The sequence below is a fragment of the Scaptodrosophila lebanonensis genome, unplaced genomic scaffold (assembly GCF_003285725.1).
Source record: "Scaptodrosophila lebanonensis strain 11010-0011.00,11010-0021.00 unplaced genomic scaffold, SlebRS2 tig00000092-arrow-pilon, whole genome shotgun sequence".
Classification (NCBI taxonomy): Eukaryota; Metazoa; Arthropoda; class Insecta; order Diptera; family Drosophilidae; genus Scaptodrosophila; species Scaptodrosophila lebanonensis.
This window is the reverse complement of record NW_022060566.1, coordinates 2,906,878-2,918,335: the sequence shown is the minus strand read 5'-3', so window position 1 is coordinate 2,918,335 and position 11,458 is coordinate 2,906,878. Positions and strand designations below refer to the sequence as shown.

At 37.5% G+C, this 11,458-nt stretch overlaps 3 protein-coding genes across 4 annotated transcripts; all 3 read left to right on the top strand.

The window, feature by feature from the left end:
- The first annotated feature begins 1,142 nt into the window (after positions 1-1,142).
- On the top strand, positions 1,143-4,141 carry LOC115627049 (acetylcholinesterase). 2 transcript variants are annotated; one of them, XM_030522592.1, is made up of 5 exons: positions 1,143-1,496; positions 1,552-2,100; positions 3,016-3,363; positions 3,424-3,713; positions 3,774-4,141. In XM_030522592.1, the coding sequence occupies exons 1-5, from the start codon at positions 1,143-1,145 to the stop codon at positions 4,003-4,005; spliced, it is 1,773 nt and encodes a 590-aa protein (XP_030378452.1). In that variant the 3' UTR covers positions 4,006-4,141. The 2 variants fall into 2 exon arrangements, with proteins under 2 accessions (XP_030378452.1, XP_030378451.1); XM_030522591.1 differs by having other exon boundaries at positions 3,016-3,713.
- An 888-nt stretch (positions 4,142-5,029) lies between these two features.
- LOC115627153 (ubiquitin-conjugating enzyme E2 G2) lies at positions 5,030-6,615 on the top strand. The gene is made up of 4 exons (XM_030522732.1): positions 5,030-5,208; positions 5,393-5,474; positions 5,618-5,877; positions 5,937-6,615. The coding sequence occupies exons 1-4, from the start codon at positions 5,166-5,168 to the stop codon at positions 6,053-6,055; spliced, it is 504 nt and encodes a 167-aa protein (XP_030378592.1). The 5' UTR covers positions 5,030-5,165; the 3' UTR covers positions 6,056-6,615.
- Positions 6,616-7,025: 410 nt separating this feature from the next.
- LOC115627121 (MAP kinase-activated protein kinase 2) lies at positions 7,026-11,145 on the top strand. The gene is made up of 5 exons (XM_030522691.1): positions 7,026-7,160; positions 8,197-8,512; positions 9,264-9,535; positions 9,888-10,303; positions 10,380-11,145. The coding sequence occupies exons 2-5, from the start codon at positions 8,226-8,228 to the stop codon at positions 10,464-10,466; spliced, it is 1,062 nt and encodes a 353-aa protein (XP_030378551.1). The 5' UTR covers positions 7,026-7,160; positions 8,197-8,225; the 3' UTR covers positions 10,467-11,145.
- Positions 11,146-11,458: the final 313 nt, after the last annotated feature.

Below are 11,458 nucleotides of genomic sequence, written 5' to 3'. Positions count from 1 at the left end.
AATTTTTAATTATTTGTATTATCTTATGGGGAGTGAAGAAAATTGGATTTAAATACCTTTTAGAAATGTTTTAAGAATTTTCAGCTATCTTTTCCAACACTGGCTGCACATATTCCCAAAAAGAAAATATCTTATAGGAAAAAAGGCAACATACAACTTGTTTCAAATATTTACTTTTTTATTTATGGTGTTTCATTAAAAATATACTTATGACGATGATCCTATTTAAACTTAATAATATTTAAAATATGTTAATTATTTTAATATTTCGTTTAATAAGTCAACTTCTTTTATTGAACTAGAAAGAATTGTATTATTTTAGAATTTACTTTTTCTAATATGTATAGTTTTAATAATTTGTTCGAAACTATTTTTTAAGAAAAGAAATTGAAACAAGAGATAAAAATGTTAATATGAAGTCTCTTTGGTATCAAATTGAACATTTTGTTTGTAAAACTAACAGCAATAATACAGTTTTAATATTTCTTTGTTTACATTGATAAAAAGATACGTGAAATCTAACACCGCATTGCATTTGTTTGTAAAATTCTCTTACATTGCATCTTTGAATATTTATTAATATTCTAATATTCAATGTTTACACATTGGTATAGCCTGAATTGCCAAACTGATCAAATATTTCTCAATGTTTTTTATTATTATTATTATTACGAAATTAGTGAAATCTGTGATTATTTACACCTCTTCGATAGAAATTTGTTAAATACATACTCGTATAATTTAATTAAATTTAATTGAATATTCCCGATCTTTACGTTGAATATGAAATTCCTAGATAATTCTACTCACAGTACATATTTGGTATTACTAGTCGGAGAACAGGTTTCATATTGTATTATTCACTTACTAATAGAACTACGGAAATGTAATATTTATTTAATATATAAAAGATTCATAATAAAATGACAATATTAGACAATAAATAGAAATACTTAATTTTTGTGTATGGAAGCAGATTTCTCACGAGTCGAATATAATTAGTTTTGTAGCGCACAGATCAAGTCGTTAGAGTCGACTACATTTCAAAGCATTTGTAATGCAAAATTAGGCAACACTTCGGCTGTACGGCTAAAGCAGTTTCTGCTTGAAATCATTTGTAACTGACCGTCAAAGATCAAACCATGTGGACCGCAGCGGTTTTAACTTTTGTCGCATTGATGCTGAGCCCGCCCGAAAGGGTGGGAGGCCGTGTTTCATCTAGCCTGCGCCTACAACTGCCACATGGAGGTTGGCTGGTCGGTCGTCATCTGAGTTCGCATAACGGACGGCATATGCGCGCCTTTATGGGCGTGCCCTATGCCCTGCCACCGGTGGGGGAGCTGCGCTTTAAGTCGCCAGTTCCGCAGCCGGGCTGGGAAGGTGAACGTCTGGCTGTGAAGGATGCGGCGATTTGCATGCAACGCGATCCCTTCCGACGCGACATGCTCATCGAGGGCTCCGAGGATTGCCTCTACCTGAATGTCTACACACCCGAGGTGCGTTTAGTTAGCTTTATGGGGTCACCATATAATTGTGAACATTCGTTTGCAGATCGAACGCCTCAATGGTGCTTCGCTACCTGTCATGGTTTGGTTTCATGGCGGTGGTTGGGAGTGTGGCTCAGGCATAAGCGGCTTCTATGGACCCGACTTTCTGCTCGATCACGATATAGTACTCGTGTCGGCCAACTTCCGCCTAGGTCCGCTTGGATTCCTTAGCACAGAGACTTTGGACTGTCCCGGCAACAATGGCCTCAAGGATCAGCTGGAAGTACTTCGTTGGGTGCAGAACAACATTGCCATTTTCGGCGGCAGCCCCTCCAATGTAACAGTGTTTGGTGAGAGCGCGGGAGGTGCCAGTGTTACGTACCATATGCTATCGGATAAATCTCGTGGACTTATGCAACGCGGCATCGCCCAATCGGGCACATACTTCAATCCCTGGGCACAGCCAGCCCACAAGGGTGTGGCCGCACGCCGGGCGGAGAAGCTAACCCAACTAGTGGGCTGTGACCAGGCAGGGGAGGATTGGACCAGCAAGATTGAGTGTTTGCGCAAACGCAGTGCGCAGGATATTGTCGCCACAGTTTATGATATGTTTGTAAGTTCTCCTTTATATTCTTCATATTTACCTTAATATCCTATATATACCATCTCAATTGGGACATAGCGGATTATGTTTGTGAAAGCTTCGATAGCGACACGTTTGAAAATTAATAATTAATCGACCCCATAAATGATTAGCAATACGGGACAAATCGGCATAGCCTTGTCCGTCTGTCTTTTTCTATGCAAACTGATCTCCTGTTATTCATGATAATGTGTAATAACTAGACGGATCGACTACTATATCCTAGCTGTCATAGAAATTGAAATCCGGTTTTGCAAAAACTTTGTTTCTTAAGATATCTTCAGCAAAATTAATTAACGATGGTTTTATATAATGTTACCAAACGGGCTTAAGCTGAAACCAAATCAAAATTATTTTACAGATCAATTTACATGCAATATGGAAAAATATTAAAAAGAAATCACACTCGAACCGTAAGTTATGGATGTACCCCTTCGGTAATCAAATTTTGTGAAATCAAAATATAATATTACCAGACGTATATGTCCTATAGCCTTCTGTGATATTAATAATTAATTTTTGGAAATATCAGCCATTTAGATAAAATTATATAAAAACACCGTTTAGGATTGCACTGCCACTCATTATCTTTCCTAAGATTTCTCAATTTTCTCCAATTGAAAAATGTTCTGCAAAAGTACACCAATACTCAAAAGAACGTAGAATATGTATTATTTACGACATCAAAAGGCCAGGCTTACAATAAATTTAAGGCACAAAATTCAATTTGCTTTCCCTTGTTCTCAATTAACTCCAGTCAAATGTTATTGCTTTAAATATTGCTCAGCAAGTATAGTTAATCAAATATTAGAAATAAATTCCTAGCTTCAAACGTTTTTAGACAAAACCATTTATATATTTAAAAAATATTTTAATATTATATAGGTATGGGACTTTGATCCAATGATACCCTTCCCGCCTGTTGTGGAACCCGAACACAGCGAGGCCTTTCTTTCGGTGGCGCCACGCAAAGCTTCTACGCCACATGGATTCGACTTGCCACTGCTCATTGGCGCCACAGCCGAGGAGGGCATTTTAAAGACAGCAGCGCTACTCAATCTTCCCCACTTGCTGGACGATTTTAAGACCAACTTTGGCAAGGTGTTGCCCATTGTGCTGAACTATGATCATCATGCAGGTGAACTGCAGCAGAAAATAACCGAAAGCATCGAGCAATTCTATTTCAAGTCAGGCCACGACTACAACAGAACCAATCATCAAAATCTCACCAACGTAGGTTGGCGTATTAATGTCAGCAGAAAATCTTATGAAAAACATGTTTACTCTTTTCAGCTCATATCTGATGGCTGGTTTATTGCCGGCATTGATGAATATTTACGGCTACGTATGGCGGCAGGCAAAGCGCCCACATATGTCTACCTGTTTGACCACAAGGGAGCCGCTAGCTTTTCGGAAATCTTCAAGGGTGGCCACGATGACTACTACGGTGCGTGCCATGCTGAGGAGCTGCAGTATCTGTTTCCCATAGGACGGGAACTATTTGTCAGTGCTGTTCCAACGCAACAGGATCTGGAGTTGCGGCAGCTGATGCTGAATATGTGGATCAATTTTGCACGAACAGGGTAGGGAACACAATTATACATCTGCAAGCCAAATTTGTAAATATTGTTTTTATATCTTAGAAACCCAAATATCGCAAAAAACTCCAGCGACTTACCCACTTGGCAGCCGGCCACTAGTTATCCTGTGGAGTATATGCGGATAGGCACTAAACGAGACGCGCATGAGGAGCGACATCCACTGCTGCGGTGGGAAGCTGCGCTGCTGCAGCAGCGCGCAAACTTCTGGCACAATCTTAAGCCCCATTTGCCTGCGGGTCAGTGCCCACATAAAGGCACCCACAATGAGCTATAAAACGCTTAATCATGACCTCCAAAAATTAAGTAACAACAATTTGTTTTATTGAAGTTGCAATCATATTTGTATTATATTATAACACATATTATTTTGTTGCTGGGCAAAAAATGTTCGCTCAAACCGATTTATGAGTACAACGGCTTCTTTTTATTTACATGGCGCTAGAGGTGGGAGCTGCACAACGATTTATGAAAAAACCAGTGATGCGCAACTTTGCCATTTGTTACAAATTTGTTATTAAAATTGCGTTTGCATTTCGATTTAAAAACAATCGCTGTCTTACTCAAGAATATTAACGTTAAAGACAAATGAGTGTTCAAATATATAGTTACATTGATATAAGGAAGAAAATAAGTTTGTTCCTTGAAAATTAAATTAGTTTTTTAGACCCTCCTTTATGTATTTTGACGCTTTCATATTTTCTTGAAGCTTTTAATTGACTTATACGTTTGCCAAATCGTTTGTAAAGTAACAAAAATATTATTTGAGTAATATTTTGTAATAAATGCATTCTCGATTTGAATGTATTTACTATTTTTCTTAATTTAAATATTTTGTATTATTTATTCATACATACCTATATATGTATACAAATTGGGAACAAGCTCCTAAATATTTTTACAGAACACCTAAGTGTTAATTACGCTCAGCCCCAAAGCTATTGATTGTTGTCAAGGTGCCGATAATGGAGGCGATAACGGACAACTCAAATTTGCCACTCAGGTGCATATGTATGTATTGTATTGTATGCTTACGCTCATACATGTCTATATGTACATATTAATATCTGAAAAAAAATTGTATATTTATTCTCGTTGATTTTTTGCAGGCAACTGTTTTTATTTTGCAGATAAAGTAACAACAAAAGCATGATAATAGAGCTGCCAGAGTTATCGTTTGCTGCAACCCAGCATGGCAACCCTGTTGGTTGGCTTCATTTTTTTCTAGCTGGCAGACATATGTACATATGTGCAGCACAAAAACAAACACACAATAAAGATATAATAAGTATTAGTACTAATGCTACAATTTATATAAATAAACATTCAAAGTGTATTGCTAACGTTTCAAATTACGACACGCTTACGTCCATTTTTGTTTGCTTTCGTATTGTGGACGTTGCAAAACGAATTACACGAAAAAATTTAAGTGGTCAAATGGCTGGCTCGGCGCTGCGTCGTCTAATGGCGGAGTATAAACGTAAGACGAGTACTTTTTCTGCTGACTTGACTGGCTTTGGGTGCATATATAGTAAACAGAAACACTTGCAAAGTCCAACCTGTGCCTTCTACAACTACTCATCATGACAATGTGTGCATTAATTAACATCATAAATATTTATTTGTGTTACGTTGTTCTTGTTGTTGTCATTGTTGTCCTATAGAGTTGACACTGGATCCACCAGAGGGCATTGTGGCTGGCCCCATCAGTGAGGATAATTTCTTTGAATGGGAAGCGCTTATCGCGTAAGTATAACCAAACCATTGCTTATCTTTTGCATCTACATATACTCGTATATACATATGTTTGTATGTTGGCGCATACGCATATATACAAATATATTTATATACATATAAATATTTATATGTGTTGTATGTTCCATTTACAGTGGACCCGAGGGCACCTGTTTTGAAGGTGGCGTATTTCCAGCACGCCTCGTCTTTCCACCTGACTACCCCTTAAGTCCGCCAAAAATGAAGTTCATTTGTGATATGTTTCATCCGAACATTTTTGCTGATGGACGCGTTTGCATATCAATATTACATGCACCAGGAGATGATCCCATGGGCTATGAACTATCGGCAGAACGTTGGAGTCCCGTACAAAGCGTTGAAAAGATTTTGCTGAGCGTTGTAAGCATGTTAGCAGGTACATATGTGCTGTGAAGCACTGGAGCATTTTTATTACTGAACTTTCTCCCATTACAGAACCCAATGACGAATCTGGCGCTAATGTAGACGCTGCAATAATGTGGCGTGAACGAAGGGAGGAATTCAATCAGATCGCCCGACGTTTAGTACGCAAAACACTCGGGTTACCAACATAAGTGCGAATGAGAAACTTATATCCACAGTTATCAACAACAAAACCAACAACCTACTAGCCTGGTCCCCCGGAACGCTACGTCATTTGTGTTCGACAATGTCGTGTATTAATTATAAATCTTAATTCAGCTATCAAGTCCACTCTGAGAACATTACAAACAGCTCGTTAAAATTATCCTAGCGGCCGAATATTGTTCACTTATATACTTTACATAATTTTTTTTATTTTTTTTGTTTTATAATTTGTTTAAAACATTTTCTCTTTGTTATTTTCAAGGTCCAGCTTATATTGAATTCTTTACACATTGATATCAATTATTTATATAACCGGAAACTTTCCCTATTTGAACACTGTTACGTCTTGTTATTTGTAAAAGTTATATGCGAAGTTAGTCGATATGCTTAGCAATAAACTCTAAGTTCAAAGTTAAGCAATTTATCCGTGCAATACTCAAATCAAGACTCTAGAGGCAGAGAAATTCGCTCAAGTTGGTTTGCCAATAACGTACATAACTTTTAAGCCAATAACAATAAAAAAAAGACACTGGGATGAACGTAATAAGTAGCAGTAATTTGTGTTATTGTTCGAGACATTTCAGTTAGATTATTTATGCCAATCGACTCGAAGCGCAAAGAGAAATGTTTGATTTTGGTAAAAAAAAAAGTTGAAATTAAATCATTCCAATAAGCTGCAATAAGTAATTTTCATTAATACAACTAAAGTAACAAAATTCATGCGAACTGTTGTAAACTTAAGCTGGAACTAAATACGAAAAAAATAAAAAGCCAATGTCAATCAGAACAATTGCAGTTGAACTTTCGCGCTTCAAACAGCGCTATCGGACCAACTCATTAATCAACAAATTATGCAGCGCTGCCACCCTGCGTGATAACACGTACACCCACCATATGGCAGTGCTGTTATGTTATCGTAGACCGCACACACGGTCCAATCGGTTTTATTTCACCAGCCCCTCGACTAGTTGAACTAGTCGTAGCCGAAGGAATATATACAATATATCTTCGGTACGCACAAATAAAAAAGTTAAACCACGGCTCTATATGTTTATTCGTTACGTGGGTAGAGGACGCTAAAAACACCTCAAGGTATGTTAATGTGTTCTGCATAACAACAAATTTCAAACAGAATCTACGTGAAAGTGCTAATTTTAATGTTAATTGAAGCAATGAATCGGACCAAGTGGTGTACAAACGAAATTAAACGGTGCTACTAAATAAATGGAATAAAGAGAAGCACTAGTAGAGAAACATGACGCATATTCGTGCGCCGACATATATGCTTTCAGTGGTGTTCATATGTGTGTAGGTGTGATTCGTATTTTGTCGGTGGCTGTGTTAGCCATTATAACGATGGCCTAATGTTGTGATAAGCGCTGCGATGGCCTGTGTGATGAAAGGTCATGTTATTACAGCAATTCGGCAGGGATACACTGTGTAACGCATGCCACACACACATACGCACGTACACACATTGCAATTAGACTGCTGCTCTCTGATTGACCTGCCAACAGGAACGAGTGCTGCCAACTTGCTTGTATGCGTTTGCTAACAATGTTTTTTGTGCAACAAAAGTGAAATTTTAAAAGCTTATCATTAAACAAGTAGATACGAATACAGGCATGTACATAGTCAACATTCAAATTAACATTTGTTCTACATTATAAAGCTCATGGTACATTATAAAACAGATGCAACTACAGGTGGGTGCGCGGGTGGTTGTTGTGTGTGTGTGTGCTGTTTTGAGCCGTTGAGGCAACTGCGCACGTGACGTCATGGCCTAATCGGTGTTATTTGGGTAGGAGGGAAACTGTATACACACATTCATACATACATCTGTATGTATTTCCGTTAGGTGTGTGCGAGCTGAAATATTCCAACACTTCACTGCAAACTGAGCAGTATCAGCAGCACCAACAACAATTGCATTAATTTGCACATTCAAGTCTGAGTCGGAGTTCTCTGTGCATTGCAAGACTGTTATTAAAACGTGGGAAATCTCCGCTCACGTATGTACACAGCAGCTCGGAAGATTTTTATCGTATTTATTTTTTTTGTTTTCAATAATTATAACACGCCATGATGAGTAAATACATTAATGTGCATTTCATATTCCCTTCATTAGCACAAGCAAGCTACAGTGGCGCAGACAAGATGCTATCGCTGCAGAATCAACGGCAACCGAAGACAACCCCCCTTGTCGATGATTATCTAATCTCTGATACGGTCCTCGGTCTGGGCATCAACGGAAAGGTGGTGGAGTGCACCCATAAACGCACCAAGCAAAAATATGCGCTCAAAGTACTTCTGGATAATGAGAAGGCGCGTCGAGAGGTCGATCTGCATTGGCGGGTCAGCGGATGCAAGCATATTGTGAACATTACCGATGTATACGAGAATACATATAGTGGACGCAAGTGCCTGCTTGTTGTCATGGAATGGTCTGTACTCTATTAATACAACAAAATTACATATATATATATATATATATATATATATATATATATATATATATATATATATATATAAATATGTAAAGCTGATATGATAGCTAAAGCTGATATGATAGATACAGATACCCAAACATCTAAGTTGGTACAGTTTGTTCGAAAAATTACGATATGGGAAATATATGTATGTTTAAAAAAAGAGGCAAAATCTTAGGCATAGTAATATAAAAACAATTAGCGAAGCTGAAGTCGGGTGTCCCGACTTTAAAATACTCTGTATATATGTGTAGAATAATTATGCGTGTATGTGTGTGTCTGTCTCGTGTGCCTGTAACAACAACAACAGCTGCGAGTACTGCTTGGTCATATATACATACATGGCTATAACTTCCTGTTAAATCGGCATATAATTATGTACTTGGCATACGGATCATAATCACTAACGGGATATATTTTCCGAATTTCAAAATTTAGTATGACTGTGAGGACTATGATAGTTACAGATACCGAATCAGTGTCCGGATTTCTTAAACACATTTAAGTTCACTTCAATCATGAATATCATAGTAATAAATCAAACTTTGTAAAGGTGGCTGAGGACTTTTAAATGTGTAAATATCTACACACATCTAAGTTGCTAAACTGATGAATATGATACTTGTATGTTATCAACATATTTATTATATATATTATTATTAGTTACAAAATTCTGAGCTTCATAGTTTTGTGTTTATTTTTGCAGCATGGCCGGTGGGGAGCTTTTCCAACGCATACAGGATAAAGCTGACAGTGCATTCACGGAACGAGAGGCTGCCCAAATAATGCACGAAATATGTGTGGCTATACATTATCTGCACAGTCGAGACATAGCACATCGCGACCTTAAGCCTGAGAACTTGCTATATACTACAAATCAGCCGAATGCGATTCTTAAGTTGACGGACTTTGGATTTGCCAAAGAGACACTATCCAATGACACTCTTCAAACGCCTTGCTACACCCCCTATTATGTGGGTAGGTATAGTATATATTTCGTGCCTTCTATTTCCACTATTGAGGGGTATTCAAAATTGGCTAAAATTATCCGAAGTCTATAGCGACAAACCAACAGGAACTCTTGAGAGTTTGAGTTGTACTTAAAAGTGGGCTGCAAATTCTTTAAGAGACAATAATATTCTTTTTATACTCTGTAGTTGAAGAGCGTTTATCTGTCCGTCTGTATGAACACAAAGATATATTCATAATACAAGTAGAGGTAAAAAAAATTACACTGTTATGACTCTGATTATCAATTCAATATACGTTATTTTTAAATTGAAAATATTATGTAGGACATCATTTAATGATATTGTATTTTGTTTTACAGCGCCCGAAGTTCTGGGACCTGAAAAATATGACAAGAGTTGTGACATCTGGTCTCTGGGTGTGGTCATGTACATCATAATGTGCGGCTTTCCGCCGTTCTATAGCTTCAACGGACTGGCCATATCGCCCGGCATGAAGAAACGCATACGCACCGGCCAATATGATTTTCCCGATCCGGAGTGGACGAACGTTAGTCAGGCAGCAAAAGATCTGATCAAGGGCATGCTGAATGTGGACCCAAGCAAGCGTTTGCGTATCGAGGAGGTGATGCGCAATAAGTGGATAGCACAGTACAATGCCGTGCCGCAGACTCCGCTCTGCACCGGACGAATGTTGAAGGAGGGCGAAGAGACCTGGCCGGAGGTGCAGGAGGAAATGACACGTTCGCTGGCGACCATGCGTGTGGACTACGATCAGGTAAGCTGCGACGACTACGCAGCATTATTGCGAAATTGTGCATAACTTTTTTATGCTAAATGGTTGGATTTTACAGATGCAAATCAAGGCATTGGACAAGTCCAATAATCCCTTGCTGACGAAGCGCAGGAAAAAGACTCAGGGGATCATTTGTAAGAAATGAGAGCGGCGAAGAGACAACAACAACAACACCAATACTGCTGGCCTCAATGTAACAAAAACTAAACGTGAACAACAATTGTAAATCCAATACACACACACACTTCTAAAGACACTTAGTTCCCAGCGCAGTCAAAGTTGCGCAGCTTTGCCAATGCTTAACTATTCTACATATATATGTATATACATATTATATATATATATATTGATCAGCAGTTAGAGTCTTTTTTTAAATGTTTTTATGCTGTTTTATTTTCATGTGTATTGGCTCGCGTACGAAAAATGTTTTTCTTTCGTATGCATCAATTATTTATAGTCTAAAAAGTTATCCTTAAATAGTGAAGTTCGTTCTGTACAATAAACGAAGGAAGAAAATGTGTAAACGGATCAAGCTAATAAGTCCTGGCTGCATCCGAAAGTGTCGTAGGAACTTCTAAGCTAATGTTAACAACATTTTAGTTTATAATTGTAATTTCGTATTTGTATGTCAAACCTTAGATGAAATTAAGACGGTTAGTGGACGTGTCAATTGTTTAGTGCTAAAGTCAATAAGCGACAACAAAAGTTGCAGTCCAATATTGGTTTATAATATTGAACTGCCTCTATTTTGGCAAACTATGTGTGCATAACTATACCATTTAACCTTAACAATAAAGTATTTATAGTCTTTTAACGAGCAGGAAGAACACTGTATGATATATTTCAATGCTGAAGGATGTAAGTATTATGGCACGAATCGTGAAACGTGCATAATAGCTGCACTAGTTCTAATTTAAACATAGACTTTGGAACGTACTTTATTAAAATTAACTCTAAAGCTGAATCTAAAGTTAGTAAATTCTATAAATTCTGTTAAGCTCGTGTTAGAAAGAGACAAAAGATATCATTTTCGTGCGTTGTATGTTTGCTTTCATTATTAAATTTTGAATTCACAGAATATTCCAAAACTAATAGATCATTTATATTGGTTTGTAAAAAAAACAACTGACCAAATGC

What these genes read in the sequence shown, in the direction of transcription:
- LOC115627049 (XM_030522591.1), top strand. Translation starts at nt 1,143, where the DNA reads ATGTGGACCGCAGCGGTTTTAACTTTTGTCGCATTGATGCTGAGCCCG. An exon ending in TGAATGTCTACACACCCGAG is followed by an intron (nt 1,497 to 1,551) that starts GTGCGTTTAGTT and finishes ATTCGTTTGCAG; the next exon opens with ATCGAACGCCTCAATGGTGC. An exon ending in CCACAGTTTATGATATGTTT is followed by an intron (nt 2,101 to 3,015) that starts GTAAGTTCTCCT and finishes AATATTATATAG; the next exon opens with GTATGGGACTTTGATCCAAT.
- LOC115627153 (XM_030522732.1), top strand. Translation starts at nt 5,166, where the DNA reads ATGGCTGGCTCGGCGCTGCGTCGTCTAATGGCGGAGTATAAAC. An exon ending in TCTAATGGCGGAGTATAAAC is followed by an intron (nt 5,209 to 5,392) that starts GTAAGACGAGTA and finishes GTTGTCCTATAG; the next exon opens with AGTTGACACTGGATCCACCA. An exon ending in CGTTGTAAGCATGTTAGCAG is followed by an intron (nt 5,878 to 5,936) that starts GTACATATGTGC and finishes CTCCCATTACAG; the next exon opens with AACCCAATGACGAATCTGGC.
- LOC115627121 (XM_030522691.1), top strand. Translation starts at nt 8,226, where the DNA reads ATGCTATCGCTGCAGAATCAACGGCAACCGAAGACAACCCCCCTTGTC. An exon ending in CTGCTTGTTGTCATGGAATG is followed by an intron (nt 8,513 to 9,263) that starts GTCTGTACTCTA and finishes TTATTTTTGCAG; the next exon opens with CATGGCCGGTGGGGAGCTTT. An exon ending in CTACACCCCCTATTATGTGG is followed by an intron (nt 9,536 to 9,887) that starts GTAGGTATAGTA and finishes TTTGTTTTACAG; the next exon opens with CGCCCGAAGTTCTGGGACCT.